The sequence below is a fragment of the Trichosurus vulpecula genome, chromosome 9 (assembly GCF_011100635.1).
Source record: "Trichosurus vulpecula isolate mTriVul1 chromosome 9, mTriVul1.pri, whole genome shotgun sequence".
Lineage (NCBI taxonomy): Eukaryota > Metazoa > Chordata > Mammalia > Diprotodontia > Phalangeridae > Trichosurus > Trichosurus vulpecula.
Window position 1 is genome coordinate 144,818,870 of NC_050581.1, and position 24,658 is coordinate 144,843,527.

A 24,658-nucleotide genomic window follows, 5' to 3' on the forward strand; every position below is an offset into this window, starting at 1 on the left:
GGCACTGGCTGTCAATCTCTTTCACCAAAGGTTGGGGGGGTGAATCGAGGTCAGGAGGAGTTATGAACCTTGGCATGTTGTGAAATGCGCTTCCTCCATCACTCTGAAGCCCAAGAAAGATGGAACTTGTTGTGTGCTCGGCAGCACAAATAACCTACTCCACCCTGGGGAGCTGCTTGGGAGGCACCATCTTTCTATCCCTGTCAGGAGAGGGGGAAAAATTCAAATGCTGCTTTGCCCCAGATGGATATGTTTTGACAAAAGGATTCAAAGTCAGTGATGATAATGATTCAAAGGCTAACGATACTGCTAAAATGTTACATCACCATCCACCTCATACTCATGTAGCACTTCCAGTTCCCCAAACTATTCTCCCCCAACAGCCCTGAGAGGCATGCCAGTGCAAGTATTATTATGCCATTTTGTAAAGGAAGACTCAGACTGAGAAACGTGAACCAGCTGTGGCCAAACAACTACTAAGTAGCAGAGTCAGACCTCCAGCCTAGGTTTTCTGACCACCCATCAGTGCTCTCTTTATGACACTGCACTGATCCTCTACATAACAAGCTAAAACCTGAAGTAGCTATAGAGCTTTGTGGATCAAATTTTGGGTAAAGAATCAGAAAGACCCCTTACTCAGCCATTAATGCTAGGTCACCAGCTCCACTCACTCACTTGTGGCCTTGGTTGTTTTACCTGCCATCTTTACTTTTGCTTAAACGAGGGGTGGGGAACCTGTGGCCCTCTGACTGAATCCAAACCTCACAGAACAAATCTGTGAGAGAACAAATCTGTAAAGTCTGGATTTGGTCAAAGGGTCACACTAGAGAACCTAGAGGGCCACAAGTTCCCCATCCCTGTCTTGAACCACAGACAGCTTATAGGGTGTTGGGGAACCTGTTCCGGAGTGCTCTAATCTCTTCAAAGACAATCACTATAATGCGTAATTGTTATCAATAAATCAAACCACAAGACACTTTCTGCCTAAACATCCCTCTAAACCCACTGGGACAGTCTAGTTACATGAGAAATTCAAGATCAAAATCCAGGGCCTGCCCTTGACCAGAAGGAGCATAGAGGCAAAGCACAAAGTCCACCAGGAAGCCTCTGCTTCCCATGGCCCTGAAGAAGCCCTCAGCTCACACATGTCACATGCTCAGAAAAGATCTGCCCATTCTAAACTTCACTTAGAAAGCATTCATGCAGGAGCACAGGCTTACAGCTGGGAAACTGGGGACCAATACTCTACTTCATTTTTATTTTTTTGCTTCTTATCCCATGCCTTTGAAACAAAACTCTCTTTCCCCTTCTTGTGGTGAGCTCAAAGGACCATCATCACTAGAACTGGGGATCAAAGGCCTAACACTCTGAGTAGGGCTAAGGGGAAGGAAAGTTCCAGAGGATTCTGGGGCTAGAAGGGCTATTAGACACTAGGCAGTCCAATATCAGTGCTCTATCTACTGTGCCAAAATCATTAATGTGCAACTTGATCAAAGTCATACAACTAGTTAGTAGCAAGAACCAAGGACTTCTGATTCCTAACACACTGTTTTCCCCATTACGTTGTCCTGCCTCTTTCACCAAATCAAACTAAAATGAACCCACAAATACAACCTAGATCAGTCACACATGAGGATGCTGGAGCTGAACCGTTTCATTTTCTTGGTATTTCAATACACCTCCCTTATTAACCAAGTTGGGACATCTTCCATGGTATTACTAAGCTATTCATCCTCTTCATTCCCAAATTTCATTATAAAAGACAGTTTATAAGAAAGTGGAAAACAAAACTGAAGACTCTTTCTTTAAAATGAGTTATGGAAGTAAGGGGTCATTCAGTCACCAATGATACCTGGACAACACTTACTGCTCCCATTCCCAACAAGTAAAAAGGCAGAGGGGAATGGGTAGAAAATATGAGGACACCTCTGGAGTCCCTTCCAATCTAAGAGTCTGGGAGTCTACGAACTATAGTGTCCAATAGCATCATGCCTCCTCTATTCTGCCAGGGATATTAGCTCCTCTTAAAGAGAGCACACCAGTACATGGTATCCCTTCTGCTTTTGTGGCCAGAGGGGGCGATGGGGACTGTGTAATGAAACAAAAGTGGATAAAGATGATGACTAACGTAGCACAGGCCTTAGTGATACAACCTGCTGAGTCCTGACATTTCTCAGGACCAGAGCATTAATGACTGATTGTATCCTTTTAGGCTGTCACTACTCATTCGTTCAACATAGGCAAGCTATTGCTGTTATATTTGTTGAATAACTACTATACAGCACCTATATCAGAGGACCAAATGAGATAATATTTGTAAAGTACTTAGCACAGAGCCTGGAACACAGTAGGTATTTAATACTTCACCCTTCCCTCTCTCTTCCCTTTCCCTACATGCAAAATCCGGTGCTAGGGGCCATAAAGATGTTACTGTTACCCTCATGGAAATTATCATCTAATGAGGAAGACAACCCACACCCACCCACCCACACCCACACACACACAACTACTTTTAATACAAAGTATGACCTCCAAGTATAAAGGATACAAGCTATTACCGAAGTTTAAGGGAGGAAAAAATCACTTCTACTAGTGCCTCGTACAATTTATCACATACAGTATGAATCGGCTATGTCATCACTGTGGCTTCCCCCACACTAGGGGAAGAAGGTAAATCCCAAAGCCTCATAAGGGATACAGGCTACTGAACAAGTGAGATTTTTCTAATGGTCCTGCTAAACTGAGTAACTTTGTAAATGTTCAGGGTTTGTTCTTCTATTTTTGTCACTTTTATGAAAAGAACTTGCATTTCAGTTATGTGTGGGCTGGTATGTATGTGAGGCAAAAGAAAAAGGAAGATGGCCTCTACCAATTGAATAATTCCATATGGAACAGGAAAGGAGTTACTGACAGAGAGAAAGTGACAAGGAAGAACTTACCCAAAGCATCCTGAAAGGGTTGAAGAAAATGGGACAGCAGCTCACCCAGCTAGGCCCCAATTTTGCCGGGTGTGCTACTTCCTGCAATGCTTTTTGTGCTCCTGTTACTGTTCACTTGGGAGCAGCACAATGAGACCCAAAATGAGACAGAGAAGGAATCTGCTCCTCCTCTTCAAATGAAACTCTTTCTTGGGGAAGAAAAGGAGAAAGGAGAAAAGACTGACCTTCAGGGCAGGAATCTCCACACTGTCACCAAGGTTGACTGAGCCTGAAAGGATTGTCCCTGTCATCACCGTGCCTTGACCTTTAATGGAGAAACAGTGGTCCACAGCCATGAGGAAAGGTCCTGAAGGGTCTCTGGCTGGGATGGAAGCCTGTGACCTCAGGAGCTAGAAAACAGACAAGGACATTACTACCCTGTAATGAAATATCCCCCAAAACGTGGAGGCCAGAAGAGGATGCTAAATCAAAAATGTGCCTCATGAGTAATTCCAGCTAAAAGGAAGCCCAGAGGGGATGGGAAAGTACTAGAAGAAGCTACCCACAGAATCTGTGACTTCTGCACTGGTAATGGAGAAAGGGAAGCAGGGCTTCCAGGTACTTTCTGGGCATGTCTATATATCTCTCCCAAAAATAAGGGCCTGCTCTTCAGGGCAGACTCAGAATTTTCCCAGTTTAAGTCCTGTGCTTGTAATTTTTTTCCTTTTCTTTCAAACTCATTCTGTTTATTTTGGGGAGACTGCAGACTGCACAGCTCAACGTTCTGTATGCTGTGTATGGCAGTTGGGACGCTGTCAATGCTAATTACCAACAAATAAACAATAGCATATTTATTATTCCTTTTATTCTGTGACTTTCTGATTTCAGAAGGGAATAAGTTGTCAAAAAAGAATTTTACAAAGCAATGTTCCAAAGTCTTAGTCTTATGATAACAATTCTTTTGGAAAAAGACTTCAGAATTCAAAACAGGCTTTGGCCCAAGATTTATGTAGAAATTTCTTGGAGGAATATACTAATATCTTTCATAGCAGCATTTTTGTGGATCCTTCCTTCACAAAAACAACAACTGTCTCGTGCTCCCAGACGAGTGCTCTCTGGGACTAATAAAAAGTAACAAAAGCCTTACACATAAAATGTTTGTTTTGCTAAGTCAGCAAGATCTGCAAACTCTAAATCATTAGGAATTGTGGCACTGTACTGGGCCAGAGCAGGGGGTCATTTGCTTCAAGAGACCCAGGTATAAGCTTTAGGACAAGGCTCTTGTGAAAGAGATTCTGAAGAGACCGTAACTGCCAGACATGTCTTGGCTGCCTGTTACAGGAGTGCAATGGGTCCACTTCCACTATTAGGCTCCCTCCTTACAGTTCCCTCCAGCTAACATCACTATGCATGGAGGCAGACACCCCCAAAGTCTCAGAGCCCGAGGGAGATAAAGCCTTCGGGTCAAGCTCCATTGTGCTGCTTGGAATCTGGCTGAAGGGACAATCAAAGAAATTATCATGATTATTATCATTCTGTTGTAGTTAACGTACAGAATATCTGACAACCGACAAAGCTCTTTTGCATTCATTTTGTCCTCCAGTATTCATGTAACCCTGAGAGCACAAATATTATTCCACTCTACAGCTAAGAAAACTGAGGCTCAGAGATGTCACTCAACTTGCCCAAAGTCACGTGACTGGTAAGCAGAGTCCCAGGGGCAAGAATACAAGAATTGTAACATCAGGGACATACGCTTGCCTAGTTAGCATCATTCTTGTTTTGTCTCTAGACCTTTCCTTGTTCTTAGTTACTCCTCTCTCTTCTTTCTCCCTCTGATTTTCTCCCCCCTCCCTTTTTTTTTTAAATTCTTGGTGTTCTGCTAAATTCCACAAGAAGTATTTGCCTCAGAAAGGAAGAGAAAGATGGGCTCCTGAGAAGTCATAAACATCACGAGTGAAGAAAGCAAAAGAAGAGGGAGGGTCAGGGAACGGGCCAAGGAGTGAGAAGGAGTAAATAACCTCCACCCTGCGGGAGCCCTCAGAAGCTGGGCTTCTCCTCCTTGTGTCCCAAACAAGTCAGGGCAGAGCGCAGAGAAGGTGAGTTGAAGACAAAGCATGAAAGAAGAAACTAGGGAGACTGCTGGCTAACTCTTCCCTAAAGGTATAAGCCACCTTCAGTCCAACTGTCAGCAGCGTCTCAAAGGAAATTTAGAGGCAGAGGAATAAGAGACAGTAGAAAAATGCAGTACATTAATGCCCTGTTGTACCCCTCTCAATAAGATGAAAATGGAAGAAGGAACACTCTCCCACCCACCAACCCCCTTAGCTAAAAAGGATACTGTCTGAAGAGTTTACACAATTCATAAACACTGGCTGTAAAATCCCCTCGGACTCCTGCAGCTGAAAACTGAGACCTGCCACCACCGACGATGGCCTGGTTTGTTATTGTAGGAGGGCTCGTGAGCCCCAGATGGGATGCCCTGTTCTGTTATCCCAGGCCTGCTGACTTATTATTTCTGGGCGGTTCTCAGCAGTTGGTGGATGCGGGATCAGGAACTCAGAGACAGCCACAATGACCTAATCCCAACGGGGAGTTCAGCATCAGGGAGCTAGTCATGCTGCTTTGTTATTGTAGGCTGCTCTTGAACGCTGGAGTGGAAGCAGATTTTGTTGTCATGTTTGGGGACGGGGGAGGGGTGGTGTTTGAGTTATTCTTCAGAAGTTTACAAACGGGTAAGGAAAATGGTCTGTTCTAAAACCTGGTACATCCCCTAAAGTAGCTGCGGTCAGAATGAGGCTTAGAATGAAGTGCTAATCACACGTGCTCGTGGAGGTCAGTGCTATGACAGGAAATCCTCAAAGAATGAGCAATGAATGAATGGTGATAAATTTTTGCTGAATATACCTCAATTAATTCAGAAATGCCCTGCGGAGTCTCAGTTTCTGGGGCCTCTGGTCCACCAGGCTTGGCTGCAACAGGGATAATGGGTGAACCCCGGAACCTGGAAGAGAAAAACACTCCATTTGAATGAAGATCCACGAAGGTCCATCAGAGCCCTAAATAGCATGTTTCTCTTCAAACTGACTTCCGCTTCACCATGTTTTGCTCAACTGATGATTAATGGACAGATCAATTCTCAGGTTTCAATTTGGATTAAGTCTATGAAAGATCCTTCCCTTTTCTATTCTTAGTCTCCTGTCAAGATGATTCAGGAAGCTAGCAGGAGCTCCTTGACCTTGCAGGAGATTTTAGAATACTTACTCTTAGCCCTAGGACCTCTTTCTTTACACCCCTACTTCACCTTCGCTGCTGCCACCACCACCACCAGCGTCATTATCATCATCATCATCTTAATGCATTCCTAAAATGTCCGTTTCCAGTGGTATGAGGCGAAGTGCTACAGAATACATTTAAGATTGATTCTTGTCCTCTGAAAGTTTATAATTTGTGAGGGATATACTGTTTCATACAAAAACAAGTCATAAGACCTAAAGATCAAAATATGTCAAAACCTAGAAAAAGAAATGGCAAAATTCTTGACATTATATGCACACACACATGTCGAAGCAACGTGCATTTCTGGAGTACAGTATGAGGCAACTACCCTGACAATGACATGTTCTGACTAAGTGAAGCAAGATCAGCTTTGCCCGTTTAACAGCCTAGAATTTAGGCCCTAAGATTTAGTACGAGCATTAACGTATGTGGGCCTTGGAGAGCAATAAAACTAGTCAAGAAATCAAAGTACTAGCCCTTAGACATTTTAATTGCAAAACTAATAACTGAACTCTAACTAAAATAAATTTGATTTAAAAATTGATCATGAGAACAACAGGGATCAGGACTAGACCAATGATGCCATTATAATAGTAAACTCCCAGAAGAAACAACTCCTGCCGATGAAGTTGCAGACAGGCACTCAGAGCACCAATGCTGCTTGCCAAGACAAGAACATGCAGGGCTCTGCTGGTAATTATTTAACGAACAGCTCCCCAAAAAGGCACAGCACACTGTGATGTGCCATCTGCATCTCCATCCCTTCCTTAAGTCTAGATGATCCATGAAACACTCAAAGCCAGACTGCTAAGGTGGAATTGCTCACCAGGCAGTGAAGAGAAGATGGATCCAGCACACCTAGTATGAAACAAAACCAGAATCCACCTGCCCTCTATCCCCAACAGCAGTGGTGGGGCCACGAATCCATACATAAAGATCCCTGCTGCAGGCTGCATACTGACTAGATTTTAAAATGTAAGGTTGCCTAGGTTTTATTGATTTAAATTTTAATTTATTTTAATTAGTATTTTAATTTTATTTTAATTAGCTTTAAAATTTATTTTATTAAATATTTCTCAATTACATTTTAACCTGGTGCTGGCCAGGAGTAGGATGTCGCCACCCTACATCATGCTGCCTGTCAATGATAATAATGAGGGATAAAGATCAGACCTGACTTCACAGGCATAGGACATTGCTGGGTGAGCCACACCCTGGACCAATTTAGGAGAGGAGCTGTCTTTGGCACTGCAGGGCTAGGTGACTTCCCCAGGTATACACCATCCATTTGTCAAATCGAGCTTTTCCTGTTTCTGAAGAGGAGTGAGCTCTCTGTCTACAACACTATACTGCCTCTGTAATGTGAATCGCCTTCTTACCTCTGAGGGTCCTCCAACACATTAACTCACTGGATCCTCACACAACTCCGTAAGGAAAATGAGTATGTTTAATTTTCCTATGTTACATGGTAGGAAAGTAAAGTGCAGAGGGACTGAATGACTTATGCTTTGGCACAAACAGGGCTGAGGCTCCTACAATCCTGTCACCTGATCCAGGCAGCACTACATGGCACCATTCTACTGTTATTAACAAAACGTCTACAAGATAATCAAGGCAGTTAAATACATGCATTAGTGGATCAGAAATCCAAAGAGAAAATGTTATTATGATTTGGATCTACCTTAAGGAGACCACAGCAAATTCATACCAAATTATCTAAGAGAAACTCCAACCAAACCGGGTTTAATCTAGTACATGAAACTCCAGGGTGGCCAGGGGAGACAGAGAGAAGAAAAAGTTTACAATCTGACCTGTGGAAGTCCCAGAAGGTATAACTGGTCACAGGATTTTTATTCCAAAGAAGCCTTGAGGAAGTTGTGTGTCAGGGAAGGACTTCTACCTGGGATGAGGATATGTTCTTCAGCATTCCAGAGTGTCCGTTAAAGCCATCATGATACCAAGTGAGCTCTGGAGGGAGGGATCCTGCTAGCTCAGGGAAGATTTATGGCTGAGCTGGTCATGGGATAGCTCCTTCCCATCATGTTTGAGGTTAACAGGATACTGCGTCAAATCTCTCAGTCAGGACAAAAGCAATCTTTGGTTGAGGTGAGGATGACACGGGGTGGGGGTGAGGGTTATGTGACCTGAGAGGCACTGATCTAATGGCAAATATATATTGAGAGTATAATTATTTAAGCTGTCTGTTCGAAGATTTTCATTGCATTATATCTAACTGTACAAAACTGTCAACCTAGGTGTTTTACAATAAGACAATGATCAAATAACTGATTAATAAATATTAACGGAATGGAATGTCATAAGGCAATCAAGACAGACAATTATAAGGAATACAAGGGAATCATGAAAGACTTCTAGGAAATAAAGTAGAAAAGAGCAAAACTAGAAGTATAAAGTGTATACACTAACTATGGCTACAGTAAAAGAAAAGTATATGAAAATATGAATTCTAATAAGCACTCAGGCACTATCTAAAAAGTTATATATTACATCATATTATAATATATATTATATAATTACATAATATATTATATAATATTCTGAAATTAAATTCTAAATAGTAAACAAGTTTGATCATAAAGATGTTCAAAGTAAGATTTTAACAAAATATTTACTTTTTTTAAAAAATGGATTAGTATAATAGAAAGAACACTAAATTTGGAGCTAAAAGAAATGAGTTCTAATCCCAGCTTTGCTATGTGATCTTGTGCAAGATACCTAATCTCTCTGTAATCTCCTTTTTCAATCTATAAAAATGAGTATTACTCTCTGCCTGGCCTGCCTCACAGGACTATTGTGAGGATCAAATGAAATAGTTCTTGTAAAGAAAAAAATGTGTAAACCACAAAATACTATGTATCAGTGATGATGATGACACGGTTGTTGAATGAAGTTTAGGACAAACAGCATCTAAAAGAGGATCTCAAATAAGGAACTAAATTTCATTTGGTGGTAAATCTTATTCTCTTTGGATATTACACAAAGAAAAGGAGGGGGGTGGAGACAATGACAGCACATGACCAATCTATGGCGCGAAACTTAGAATTGTCATTTCGAATGTCCTAGAATAGCTGCTATCATAGTATGTCTGTAGGATGGTCCAAAAGGTACGATTAAGGTTAAAAGACAGAGACCTAACTAGAGAAGCTCTGGATGACAATCAGCTGAAATACGAGAATTTGTCAACCTGGGAATCAAACAACACAGCTGAATCCCAACAACTCTCAATTCTACAAGAAGAAGGGAAACTTCCCACAGGGAAGAAAGATAAACAGGGCTTCACAAAAAAAGAATGCAACTGACATACTAGTCCTTCTCATTCCCTTCCTGGACTATAGCCACTTCCCTCTCTTGCATTCTCCCCACAACAGCAAAGTAGAAGGGTGCTGGCCTGAGCAGTTTTTACAGTAACACAGTAACACAGTTACACAGTAACCAGGAATAGATAGGGAAGGTGGACCACAGCATCTTTTGCACACACAACACAAACAGAAAACTTTTAAAAACTACTGTCCAAGATTCTCCAATAGGGAAGATTAAAGAAGGATGAAAACTGCTCCCTCAATTATAACCACTCCACTACGACCAATCTCTCTCCTCTACACTAGTTTATTTTCCTCTACTTAACAAATATGTTTGGCTAGAAAGCAGGGACTTGCGTGAGCTCCCTGTCAAGTCCCTCCAAAAACCTATAACAAATGGCTCTGAACAAATTCTAGAACTGCTGAACCCACAAAATAGCAGAGGGAAGCAGGGCTCCAGCCCAGGACAGCCTGGATGGTCTCTAGGTAAGGTCTATCACGCACAGAACTGGGAGCAGAGCAGAGCTCAGCATGGGCGGCGGCAGGACCAACCAGACCGGGAGCCGGGCAGCGTGGGCCCTAGTGCCCTGAATGAGTGAGCACTAGCAGTTACCAGACTTATCAACCCATAAACACCAAAGACAACAGAGAAGGTTAGTGGGAAAAGTTGCAGGAGTGGAAGGAGTTCGCAGTTCGGCCACTGCCCTGAGAGCAGCAGAGGTGGGGCAGCTACAGAACTACAGCTGCAGTTACTTCCAGCCCCAGGCCCACCTGGAGGGAGGAATTAAGTGGCTGATCAGAGCAGGAGTGCAGAGCCTGCTGCAGATCTGAGTCCAGTCCAGGTTGGGGGTACTTGGGGAAGGAGGAGTGCTGGTGTGGCAGAGCTGGCTGCAATAGCTCTGAAAACAACAGCGCATCCCCTCAAGCTTGGAACAAAGTACTCGCTACTCTACAAGCAGTCATAGCCCGCCGAAAAACTCAAGGGTCAAGTAAGTTGGCCGGGAACATGGCCAGGCAGCGAAAACGCACCCAGATTCAATCTCAGACTTTGGAATCTTTCTTTGGTGACAAAGACCAAAACATACAGCAAGAAGAAGTCAACAAAGTCAAAGAGCCTACAACAAAAGCTTCCAAGAAAAACATGAACTGGTCTCAGGCCACGGAAGAGCTCAAAAAGCATGTGGAAAAGTTAGAGAAGTAGAGGAAAAATTGGGAAGAGAAATGAGAATGATGCGAGAAAACCATGAAAAACAAGTCAATGACTTGCTAAAGGAGGCCCCAAAAAATACTGAAAAATATACTGAAGAAAACAACACCTTAATAGACTAACTCAAATGGCAAAAGAGCTCCAAAAAGCCAATGAGGAGAAGAATGCCTTGAAAGGCAGAATTATCCAAATGGAAAAGGAGGTCCAAAAGACCACTGAAGAAAATACTACCTTAAAAATTAGATTGGAGCAAGTGGAAGCTAGTGACTTTATGAGAAACCAAGATATTATAAAACAGAACCAAAGGAATGAAAAAGTGGAAGACAATGTGAAATATCTCATTGGAAAAACCACTGACCTGGAAAATAAATCCAGGAGAGATAATTTAAAAATTATTGGACTACCTGAAAGCCATGATCAAAAAAAAAAAAGCCTAGATATCATCTTTCAAGCAATTATCAAGGAGAACTGCCCTGATATTCTAGAAGCAGAGGGTAAAATAGAAATTGAAAGAATCCACAGATCACCTCCTCAAATAGATCCCAAAAAGAAAACTCCTTGGCATACTGTCGCCAAATTCCAGAGCTCCCAGATCAAGGAGAAAATACTACAAGCAGCCAGAAAGAAACAATTTGAGTATTGTGGAAACACAATCAGAATAACCCCAGATCTAGCAGCTTCTACATTAAGAGATCAAAGGGCTTGGAATACGATATTCTGAAGGTCAATGGAGCTAGGATTAAAACCAAGAATCACCTACCCAGTAAAACTGAGTATCATGCTCCAAGGCAAAATATGGATTTTCAATAAAATAGAGGACTTCCGAGCTTTCTCAGTGTAAAGACCAGAGCTGAATAGAAAATCTGACTTTCAAACACAAGAATCAAGAGAAGCATGAAAAAGTAATCAAGAAAAAAGAACAAGAAAAAGAAATCATAAGGGACTTACTAAAGTTGAACTGTTTTGTTTACATTCCTACATGAAAAGATGATGTGTATGATTCATGAGACCTCAGTATTAGGGTAGCCGAGAGGAATATGCAAATATATATGTGTGTGTGTGTGTGTGTGTGTATGTGTGTGTGTGCGCGCGTGTGTGTGTATGTGTGTGTGTGTTTTTGTATATATGTGTGTGTGTATGTATGTGTGTGTGTGTATATATATATAGATATAGATATATATACACATATATATATATAGACAGAGGGCACAGGGTGAGTTGAATATGAAGGGATGATATTTATAAAAAAAAATCAATTTAAGGAATAAGAGAGGAATATATTGAGAGAGGGAGAAAGGGAAAGCTAGAATGGGGTAAATTATCTCTCATAAAAGTGGCCAGAAAAAGCAGTTCTGTAGGAAGGGAAGAGGAGGCAGGTGAGGGGGAATGAGTGAATCTTGCTTTCATCAGATTTGACCCGAGGAGGGAATACCATACACACTCAATTGGGTATCTTACTCCACAGGAAAGAAGGAGGAAGAAGATAAAAAAGGGGGGATGATAGAAAGCAGGGCAGATGGGAGAGGAGGTAATCAAAAACAAACACTTTCAAAAAGGGACAGGGTCAAGGGAGAAAATTCAATAAAGGGGGATAGGTTAGGAAGGAGCAAAATATAGTTAGTCTTTCACAACATGAGTATTGTGGAAGGGTTTTACATAATGATATGCATGTGGCCTAGGCTGAATTGCTTGACTTCTTAGGGAGAGTGGGTGGGAAGGGAAGAGGGGAGAGAATCTGGAATTCAAAGTTTTAAAAACAGATGTTCAAAAACAAACGAAAAGTTTTTGCATGCAACTAGGAAATAAGATACACAGGCAATGGGGCGTAGAAATTTATCTTGCCCTACAAGAAAGGAAGGGAAAAGGGGATGGGAGTGGAGTGACAGAAGGGAGGACTGACTGGGGAACGGGGCAACCAGAATATATGCCATCTTGGAGTGGGGGGGGTGGTAGAAATAGGGAGAAAATTCATAATTCAAACTCTTGTGAAAATCAATGCTGAAAACTAAATATATTAAATAAATTAAATAAATTTAAAAAAAAATATGTTCAGTTATCTTAAAAAGTTCTTCCTCTTTCTTCTACTAACAAAATTTTCTAGTAAGTAGAACATATTCATTGCCTTAACTTCATAATTACTGCTTGACTTCTCTATCACTTCCAAATACTCTGTAATTTGGGTTCTACCTTCTACTCTACATAAAATACTGTCAAAGGTCACAAATGAAGTCTTACTTCCTAATTGCTAAATCCAACAGACTTTCTCTTCTCCTCACCTCTCTGCAATCTCTAAAACCATGTCCACACCTTGTTTCCTGAAAATTTCTGGAAATTCTTCCCTTCCTTGGCTTCCACCCAGCTCTAATCTCTTGAACTCCAGTAGCACATCAACAACTGCCTGCTGGACATCTCCATCCGGAGGCTTCATCAAGATCTCAAACTGACCATACTGAAAATGGCATCTGTTATATGTCCCTAAGAACTCATTTCTCCTCAAACTTTTCTAGTTCCCATTTGAAGGCCCCACCTTCCTTCTCCCTTTCTCCTTCTTCCCCCACCCCATACAGCATCACTGGACAAATCTTGTCTCCTACTTTCACCTCTCTCTCTCAACCCTCCCCTTATTTCTTCTCACATAGCCACCACCCTTTTCCAGACTCTCTTAACCTTTCAGCCAGACAACTGCAATAATTTCCTAACTGATCTTCTTCCTTCCAGTATCCCTCTTCTTCAAGGAATCTTTCACAAAGCTTCCAAATTAGCATTCCTAAAACACAGATATGTCACTCCTCTACTCAAAAATATTTATTGGCTCTCTATTGTCCCCTAAGATAAAATACAAACTCCTTCACCTGGCATTTAAAGCACTACCATATCTGGGCTCCTATCCACCTTTTGAGCCTTATTTCACATTAGCTCCCTTTATGTACTCCCTAGCCCACCCCCATTCCATCTCCAGCCTCTGGCTTTTGTACAGGCCATTCTCCAGGACTGAAATATCCTCTCATCTCACCTCCACATCTTAGTATCCAGAGGTTTCCTCAAGGCTTACCTCAAGCACATATCCAATGCAGAAGGTTTTCTGATGCTCTCAGCTATTAATGCTTTTTCCTTCCTCAAATCACTTTGTATATACTTAACAGGGTGCATGGTATGAACACGAACACATACACACACACACACACACGTTAAAACATGAGCTCCTTCAAGTAGAGACTTTTTTCATTTTTGTCACTGACCTTACACATACCGCAGGTGTTTAATAAACCTTTATTTGTTGAATTAAATTGTAGTCAATTTGATGATCACCAATATGATCCTCCTCCTGCTGCTATTCCTTATGACTCTTTCATTGGTCCTTGTTTCTCATCCAGTTGTCTCAGTACAGGCATTGGCTCTCCTTCCTTGGCTCTCCTTTCTTCTCTATCTAAAACCTCTCCCTTAGAAGATCCTTAAAGGCTTTCACTATCACCACCACACAAATCTTCACCCCTGACTAATCTTTCACCCAAGACCCAATTCCATATTTTCAACTGCCTGAGCACAGGGCTGTTTCACTTACTGCATATGTATTCCCAGGCACAGCACACAGTAGGCACTTAACAAATGCTTGATCAACTGACTGAATTATATTCAACTGGCCATTTAGAGTGTATTATCTAAGGAAAATTCTTCTATTGATGCTTTAGATATTTTGTTATCTACTTTTTCACAGTGTGTTTGATCTTTTCTACTAGATTAAAAAGTGTTTTGAGAGCTAGGATAGGTGTCATGGAAAAAGTACTAGATTTGGGATCAAAGGACTTGGGTCTGGAATCCAGCTTTGCCAATTATTAAGTTGAATCAATCAGTAAACATTTATTAAGCACCTACTATGTACCAGGCACTGTGCCAAGCTCTGGAGATACCAAACAGAGTCAAAAGGCAGTTTGTGCCCTTACAAAGTCACTTACCTTCTCTGACCCTCAGTTTCTTTCTCTGTAAAATGAAAGAATTGGATTAGATCTCTAAGGTCCCTTCTAGCTCTAAATGCTAAAACTCTAAGAAGGGGATACAATAAAGGGAAAAGGGGAAAATAAAAAGGAGAGAGATGGAATGAAATAGCCAGGCAGAAAAAGAAACAAGGAAAAAGGGAAAGAGAAAAGGAAAAGAACATGAGAACATGTGTATTCCTGGTGAAAAAAGAAGACTTTTGATCTAGTTTGTTCCTTCTATAGAAATTATCAAGTACTAATACAGTATACAAGGCATTTGCTCTGTTTATGGGCCCTATGCCTGGGGCTCTGGGGGACAAAGGAGGATAAAAATGTGCACTGAGAATTCCAACAATTAACCATAAAGCTTTCGGAAATTCAATTATTTTTATCCAAACACTTTTGGGCAGTATATTGTAATAAAACATAAACTAATGTTGAACCAGGTGCCTGATTCTTTCAAAAGGCATCATATGTCCTGGTGGGAGCCGGAGGCAGCCTTCATAGGACTGCCAGGCCCTGCGAGAAACATGCCTCGCTACACCTCGAGCACACACAAGCGCACCGTGGCAGTCTGGCCTCCAGCAAGCAGAGAGGAAGACTAGCGTGAAAAAGGAACTGGAGTTTATGCTGAGGCTGGGTATTTTTTCCCTTTGGGCTGATTTTCTGCTTTCTGATCCATTTCTGGGTTGTAAGAAGCATGAAAGGCCCCAACCAGATACATCATAAAAACGTGGATGGTAAGTGCCCGGGGCATCAAAGCCAGCATGAGCCGGATAATGGGTGGGTTCATCCCTCCCTTTGCCATCACCCAACTACCTCAAGAGCGCCCCCTGTGCTACAGTACGTCACGGTATGCGAACAGTGGTCAAAAAAGCTTAGTAAGCATTCAAGCCATCCTTTCCTTCCTCAGATCAGTTTTCAAGGAATTGAGCAGAAGGAAAAACCAACCCCTGAAGTAGGAGGCAGAGAAAAACTTTTCAAGTGACAGAAATAATCCATTATGCTTAGCCATGATAACTAGCCTGAGAAGCAAGGCCTGAGAGCGCCGCCGTTCCCTCACTGCTCATGTTTGCTTCCTTTGCCCCTCAATTTGCATAATCATTTTACTAAGCATGGAAAGCTAGTCTTTAAAATTCGCAGCTAATTTTGCTATTTTTAAAGTTTACACGCGTCATCCTCCCCAATATCTTACTCCTATATACCCAATTTAATCTGTTATCCTTTAGGGTTCCTCCAAACCCCACAAAACAAAGACAAAAAACCCCTCACCTACTTCTCACCTCTGTACCTTTGTTCACACCATCCCATCCCATCCCATCCCATCCCACCCTCAAATGCTCCAGATACCAAAATCCACTCTTCTTTTCAAAGCCCAATTCAGGTATCACCCTCTCCATGATACTTCCATGATTACAATCCCCTCAACCTAGTAATAACTTCTCACTCCTCAAATTCAACAAACATTTGTAAAGTAACTACAGTATTCAAGGCACCATGGACAGGCATTGAGGTTATAAAGATAAAATTAATCTTGAAGGACACAGCTTAATGCTCTCCTATGTGATCTATTAATAATAACCTATTTTGTATTAGTTATTTGTATAGATGTCATAGACTTTATCCCACTCCCCCAGACTGTAAACTCTATCTTCAGAAGTACTCTTAAAAGAGAATATCATCACTCCCAAGCAGAAACTGTGAACTTGGAGCTTAGGAAAGGAAGAGCAGAAGAACAGCTTATTCAGTGCCCCAAATGACTTTGCTTTATGCCATCAACTGCACAGGTCAGGGAATGAGCCCAGAGTTCATCACTACACCGGAGATGTGAGTATTAGGGAACTGTAGTCTAAAACTGTTATTAACACAGTAGGATTAAGCTCACGGTTAACCCATGTAATCATTTATTTAGAGCATAGGCATGCTCTGCTTAATGCTGTTAACTGATGCCATAAAAACACAACATTAGGCATAACAATCCAGGGAGGAATTAATTCGATAGAGACAATGTCAACGTTTGCTCCTCAGGCATAGTCCTTTCCTCCCTAGACCTCACGGTTTGGTCAACTAGACAAGAATATTGTACATAAAGGCAATGAAAAGCCATTTAAAAGAAACCTATCACTAAGTGCAAATAAAAATGATACAGGCCGTGTCTTTAAGTGTTGTATCAACAAACAGATGGAGCAGGTATTAACTTACTACGTGCCAGTCACTGTGCTGGACACTGGTGACATAAACAAAAACCAAACAGCTGCTGCCTCAAACAGCTCGTATTCATCAGGAGAAACAAGTAGATCCAAGGTAATTATGGGTGGCATCAAGAAAGGCCTCATATAGGAAGAGGCTTTTAGCTGAACTGGCAAGGAAATCAGGGGTTTTAAGAGGCAGAGGGCATCTAGAGGCAAGAGCCAGACTGCAGACTGCACAAGGGGCATCATGTGCACTAAGTACTAAGGATGTCATGTCGGGAGAGGCTTTCAAATGCCCCCAAAGAGTCTTACTAGCAAGAAGGAGCTCCTGGAGATTTCTGAGCAGGAGACGAAGATGACACACACGCCTTCTGAGTATTAACTCTTGGGCTGTGTGGAGGGTTGAGGAGAACGGAGAGAACAGAAGATAGAGGCAGAGAGCCCAGTTTGCTCACATACCTGTTCACTGATTGAGTCTATTACTGCAAGAGTTCAGCTTAGTATAGTGACTAGCACATAGTAAGTACTTAATAAATGCTGACTGACTGATTACTGAGGGCTGGAACAAAGGTGGTAGGATGGAGAGGAAGGATGTTAGCAAGACTGTCAGGACTTGGGAAGTGACACAGATTAAAGTGATCAAAGTGAAAAGGAATTAATCATGGAAGCCATAATGGAGGTGGTGAGACTGGAGCTGGGTTATACAAGGGGTTACAACCTGGTAGACGGTGGGCGGGGTGGGGGGGGGGTGGAAATGCAAACAGGAATACATGTATGAAAGGGTCAGGCAGCTCAAGGCTAGAGAATGGAAAAAGAAAGGAGACTTTCAAAACAGGGGTGCCGAAGGGCACTGAGAGGAAATATCCAAGTACATGGAAGAGCTTAAGAGGGAAGAAAGGCTTTTAGTCTTTGCCATTTTGCAGCTTTTTATCAGCCAGTGCATGTTGGGGGGGGGGGCATACTTTTTCTGAAATGTGGATGACAATTTATAAAAGGACTTAAATGGGAAGAACATCAGAAACGAAAGAATTATTTAGAGTATTTTAAAGGATAAGAACAGGATAACAGCATGAAAACAATTAACATTTCAGATAATTCTTTACAAGTAAAAAGGTTCCATTAGTTAATATATCATTTCATTGTCTAAGTTCTCACAGAGATTGATGGACAATGATCTTTTTTTCCTCTTACTAGGCTTGTCTCAGTAGGGGAAGAAAAAGGCTTTAGACATAGAACTAGGCAATTCAAAAGGGCAATTTCTCTTATGTTTATGCTCAGTTATAAGATGCGATCCGTGTGCCACCATTCTGAATGAATAAAAAAAATAAATAATTATTAACATGGAAGGAAAATATGCCAAAATTTTTAAAAATTAACTTATTAAATTAATCTTACTCACATAACACTTCACACACCCCATTTCTTTGCCCCATTTATAGGATGTGACACTGAAGCTATATTGTGATTTTTAAGTAGAAGTTGAAAGGCTCTGTTCCACCCCTTTCTGACAAGTAAATAAAACTGCAGGGAGATCAAATAACTCACTAAAGAGAAGACATAATTTTTTATCTCCATTTTTACAGTCTCATATCCACTTCCGTTGGGAATAACAAAGTCTGAATTCTTATGCAACATTTATCTAAATGTGTCGATTTTATCAGATTGATGAATTTTGCTAACAAAAGACAGGGCTAGGAAATCTTTTATGACACATTTGGAGCAATCACAGAGCCAGAGTTTTAATTTAACTAACTTGAGGGTTTTCAGACAGAGCTGCAGGTGTTGGCTCTGAAAAAAAAAATCACCAATGGGAAGGCCTATCAATCTTTATGACAGGAGAAACAAAAACACTTCATACTTGTTTGCCCTCCACAGACAGGTTCGAAGGAGAAGCAGAAATGGCAGGATATTGTCTTGATGCTGCACAGAGTAGAGAAGGCCTCGCTACCTCTCTGTGACCGCTATTTAGTATTGATCAAAAGGGACTGGTCCAAAAAGGATCACAGAAAATGATAAAACAGTGAAGGTTTTCCGACATTGTGCAGCTGAACAAGGGCACTGTCCTGACAACATCAGAGCAAGTCATTCCTGAAGCTATTTGTTCAATGAGGTGGCTTTACATCCTGTTCCTACCATGGAAGTTCCATCACCTTTAATAGTCTAATCTATTACTACTGAGTATTCCTTTTTTTTTTTTTCTGAACTGTGTAAAATCTCTCTTTTCCTATCTTCCATTTTAGCCAACCCCTTCTGATCTTAACTGTTGGGAAAAATCTCCAATCAGCTTTTGGCTCTCTTAAAGAAGAAATCATTTAGCACAGAAAATGTGTTTTAGAGCTAAAGAAGCCTAGAGATCACATAGTCCTAGTGCCTTTAATAAAAAGAGAAGGTGAAATAAGATATACAAGCAATGGGGCATAGAAACCTATCTTGCCCTACAAGAAAGTAAGGGAAAAGGGAATGGGGGGGAGTGGGGTGACAGAAGGGAGGGCTGACTGGGGAACAGGGCAATCACAATATATGCCATCTTGGAGTGGGGGGGCAGGGTAGAAATGGGGAGAAAATTTGTAATTCAAACTCTTGTGGAAATCAATGCTGAAAACTAAAGATATTAAATAAATAGATAGATAGATAAATAGAAAAAAAACAAAAAACTTTTAAAAAGAGAAGGTGAATCCCAGAGGGGGCTGCCTAGAGTCACAACAAAGGGTGTGCTAGAGTTTGCAGAGCCAGGGCAAACCTGCAAGCTGACTGTTAAATTTTCAGTGTGGGCACTTACACTTCAGAAATGGGCAAACTTCACAAATCAGGACTTGACTTACTGTTTTGTGGGTTGTCTAGACTTAAGTGATGGATAAAATGCCAATAATGCAGATTAAACCTGTGCTGTGTATACAATTTTTTCCCAGTGAGGCTGGGAAATATTTCAGTGCAGCCCTGGGCAACAACAACTTAGCAAACTGGAACCATGTCTCCTTTGCCTGCGTTTCTTCCACTTCACCACATTGAACCTTCGAACTAAATTCAAATTCACAATGAGTCAGCATCTGACACAGAAGTCTTCAAAATTTTAGCTTTAATTTTTTGGAAATTTTAAGAAATGAAGGGCAACATTCTGGTGAGAACTATGTGCTGAGAGGGCTCTAACACCAGTCATTCGAGTCTTCCATTCTTACACATGCACACACACACACACACACACACACTCACTCTCTCTCTCTCTCTCTCTCTCTCTCTCTCTCTCTCTCTCTCTCCAGCAACATCCTACATGAGGTTAGATGCCCCGGTCAGTCCAACGAATAGGATTAATTCTATTTCTATTCAACTATTATCATATGAATGATTATTAGCCTGCTCTTGGCAAACCTACTTTGTGTCCTCTAGTGTCTTCTGCATTTTCTTGGTCATCTTGTCAATAGCCGCCTGTCTCTTCTCTTCTGCTAGGAGGTCTATCTTGTTCAGTACCACAATCAGCTTCTGACAAGCAATCTGCCCAATCACCAAACATTCTGCTGACTGAGTCTGCATCCCTTTGGTCACATCGATAACTAGCATCATCAGATCAATGATCTGGGCTCCTAGAGAAAGAAAATACAAGGTTAGATGAATGAAAACAGAGGACTGAACTTCCTAGCAAGTTATCTGATATGTCGTAGCCCGGGAAGCAGTGTAGTACAGTGGAAAGAGCACTAGATTCAGAGCCCAAAGACCTAGATTCAAATTCTTACTACTAAACTATCTGTAGGACCTTAGGAAAGCCCCTTCACTTCCCAAGGCCTGCTTCCTCGTCTGTCATATGCATGGGTTACACAAATAACCTCTCAGGTCCCTTCAGCTCTATGATGTGATCTATGATGTATAAGATCTATGATTGAGGGTCTTTGTTGCCTCAGAATAAATATAAAAATAAAATACATTTCTACCATAGCGTTTCAAAACTTTCAAGACTAGATTCCAGATAACTTAGGGAGATGTCTAAAAATTATAGCCAAGGACAGGACAAACAAAGAATCAATCCACAGCATTAGATCTTGAAAATCCATTTCCAATATACAAAAGGTGGATGAAAACCGATAAAGGCTATGACTGACCAGGTCAATTACTGTATCAACTAGGTCAATAAGGCACAATAAGAAAAATAAAAGGTTGTAGCCAGGGAACTTGGGCAACAACAAGCAGGGGGTGGGGGGCTTGGACACAACACACAAAGGACAGATATTTTTTTCCTCTAACACACAGGCACTATGGTGGCATAGTAGTTTATAGGCTTTCTCCCCAAGTGTTAAAGAGAACTAGTCCTGTGAGGTCACTAGCTCAGGGAACTACTGGAGAAGGAAATTCCCTTTAGTAGCTCAGGTCTGCACCGAGAAGCTAAGTGACTATCATCAAGTCAAAGAAGTCCGTCCCTGTGTGTCCAGGATGCTGGGTGAACACAGGTGTTCCTGGCTTCAAGAGCAGCTTTCTTCCCACTGTCATGCTTCCTCTCCCTGGGAAGGACAGGACAAGCTACTTGGCCACGGGCCCCGTGTCCCTGTACTTTCCCAACAATACTGAAGCAAATGAACCTGGGACAGCTGCAAGCCAGAAATACAGCAGAACACCCCATTAGGAATATGTACTTTAGTTAAAAAAAAAAAAAGAATTAGAAATATGTACTTTAAGATTCTGGGGCCACAAAGGTAGCTCCTAGAAGAGATAATCTTGGCTATCTCTGCCTTAATGTGACCTAGAGGACATGTAGGAACATTTTCACATAGAATAATCATCAATATTTTGTCTTCTTACAAAACATTTAAATGATTCAGTCATCTTCATAACACCTGTAGCAAGCTGGTATTGGTATTGGTGTGTGGCAGCGGCAGCGGTGATGGTGCTGGTGGCGGTGGTGCTGGTGGTGGTGGCGGCGGTGGAGGCAGCAGGAACAGTAATAACAATAATAACGCTTCATTTACCTAGCACTTAACAATGTACAAAGATGAAGGATGCCTCAACAAAACTGTGAAGTAGGTAGAAGAAGGTGTTATTTTCTTCCATTATATATAAATGAGAAAACCTGAGGCTCAGAGGTCACCCGAATTACCCAGAGTAATATAGCTATCAGAGGCTAAACATGAACCTAGCTCTTCTAACTCCAAAGTGCTTTTCTCCATATGCTTGATAGCAGAGACTCAAAATTACCATGATCAGTCCATTCTGCAGATGGAAAATCTCCAGGAAGTTTAAAAAGAAAAATCAAGTGCTTGAAATACCAACATGTTTTGTCTTGTCAAGAGACAAGAAAAGGAAAAAAAGAGCTACTCATCTAAGTCTCCTATATTTGAGAGCAGCCTGTTTTCTCTTTTCATGTGCCCTTTTGAATCTGGCGGTGATATGGCTTCTTTGGCCAGCAAGTACTGGTCCAAGATAGAATTTAAGATTTGCTATAAAAAGGAAAATGAATAAAAAATAAATGACGCTGAGATTTGCATTCAACTGACCAATCTGTCACCTATCCCTAATGACTCTATTTGCAAGAAGGCCTAGGTTCAAACACCACCCCTGACACATGATTTCTTTGCCTTGATGGAATTCCCTTAGTGTCTCAGTGCTCTAGACACCTCTTGGAGACAGTAAGTTTTTGAGAAGGTGCAGACTTGCACGAGTAAAGGTGGTTTCCTCACCCAAGAGTTCCCAATACCAAGCTGATTCCATATCTGTATTTTAGAGTAAGGAGTAGGAAAAAAAGAAATAGATTGAGTTACAGAGCTTGAAAGAATTGCTAAATGGTGGTTGCTTGGCAGGTTTACCTTGTGATCAATTAGCTGTGTAGGTTCCAGAAATGTGCTGAGGGTTGAGCCATGGATTTAACTTCCCTAATGGCTAGTTAGCATAACTCAGATTTAGGGCCAAAGACTTCAACCTCCCCCTTCACATTATAAACATGTACTATTGGTTACAAAGGACAAGCGTATAGATGGCTCTGTGCTACCTACCCCCAACCACTGCAAAAACAATGCAGTAATGACAGCATCTTGCATTTATTCGTAACAGCCATTTTAAAATGAGAAAACCATCTCATAGAAGTTAAGTGACTGACCAATACACAAACAGCTAGAAAGTGACCAAAATAGGACTCCAATCCAAATCTTCTGCCTCCAAGTTCAGTGCCCTTTCCCTTGTACCCTGCTGTGAAGCACGTGTCCTGCCAATTAGGCCAAAGTTTATTATAGTCATACACAAAGAACAGCACTTTCTTTTTTTGCACGAGACTGCAGGTATAGGTTATAAAAGCTAAGAAGGATCAAATCGCAGTAGAAGAAAAACCAGTGGGGGGGTGGGGGGAGGGTGACCAAGTCAGAGGACCTGGGATTAGGTTCTGGCTCAGTCAACTAATTATGCAAGCCACTTCTAAATCTGCTTCCTCATCAATAAAAAGGAAATAACAGCCAAGAACCTGAAATAAGTAAAAAAGTCCTTTGAGGAGCCACAAGATAATTATTATTATAATTATACTCATAACATTCATTAGCTTTGAAAGCAGTCTCTCTTATATGGCCTCATATGACTGCAACAACAGAACCATAGGTGACCAAGATAGTTGGTCTTATCCCCATTTTGCCAATGAGGGAAGTGAGGTTCTAAAGAGCGCAAGCACTCCTCACAGCCGAGGCCGAGGCCCCTAATGGATGCTCTTGGAAGGCATGCTCTCAATTCAGTTCAGACGTTCACTGGCCCACCTACAAAGAGAAAAGCACGTTACTACCAAGCTTTCCCCACAAGATGTGTAAGAGGTGAGTATTCTCACAAGCTTAGTGAGCTGCTTTCACAGCACAGGGCACACTGTCTGCATCCAATCAGAGAGAAGGAAGGTACTGACAGCAGGGAGAAAGGAGGAACACGGGAAAATGACATAACACAGACACAAGAACTATAAAAGCAAGAAATATGTGCTCATTTAGCATAGGGGCAAATATTCCTCAAAGTATGAGACCTTCTAAATGACCTTACAATGTTCATAATGAAAATGAATCACCAACAAAAAGGTTAAGCTATGTTTAGCAGAGCTTGCTAAAAAAGGCAGGGAAGTATGCAAAACATTTTAGAAAATTTTCCACCAAAACAAAAGTTTCAGCATTTTAATTAGTAAGGTTAACTGGAAAATTCACCTAGAGAGAACACCACATTTCCTGAAGAGACCAAATAAACAAAGTTTTATCATATTCTTACCTCATTGCTTTAAAAACAGCAACAAGAAAAAAACAATTTATATGTCCATGGCAGTTGAGCAAATACCAACAAATTCCTGTACCCCACTCCATTCAGAGAATCATCATATATTAAGCCTCAATTTGCCTACAGTCCATGCTCAACGCACCTCGGGTTTAACCATCAGGACTTGAAGGTGGCTGCCAACTCAGCCTCAAGGAGATGGTTTATTTAATTGCTTAAATATTCCATGTCCTCGGACCAACACAAACCAGCGCTAGGGATGGTCTGGCCTTCCAGCTTCACTAACTTCGGCCTGGAATGTAGAGGACCTTTTTAAAGCTCCTCCACTTCTTATTTCTTTCATGAATAAATTCAAAAGGGAAGTAATATCTGAAGCGAGGCAAAGACGTTCTATATGGGGAAGAATAGAGTCAAGATGCCAAGATGCCCAGACTTTCCAGGGCTGACAAGTACTACTTACCAGCAGCCACTAGTATCAGTTTTACCATCTATAATATAATGAGCTGACAATTTGAAATAGGCTCCATTGAAAACAATTTGACACAAATTAGGCCTGTTA

General features: G+C 41.4%; 1 protein-coding gene across 2 annotated transcripts in view; it reads right to left on the reverse strand.

Annotated features, from left to right (window-relative positions):
* The window catches only part of EEFSEC (eukaryotic elongation factor, selenocysteine-tRNA specific), a 315,808-nt gene that overhangs the window by 194,582 nt on the left and 96,568 nt on the right, over positions 1-24,658 (reverse strand). For both annotated transcript variants that reach the window (XM_036737959.1, XM_036737960.1), the window contains exons 2-4: positions 20,261-20,468; positions 5,826-5,922; positions 3,164-3,328 (exon numbers count right to left, since the gene is read on the reverse strand). In XM_036737959.1, coding sequence (XP_036593854.1) covers positions 3,164-3,328; positions 5,826-5,922; positions 20,261-20,468 — 470 coding nt within the window. The remainder of the gene's footprint in view (positions 1-3,163; positions 3,329-5,825; positions 5,923-20,260; positions 20,469-24,658) is intronic.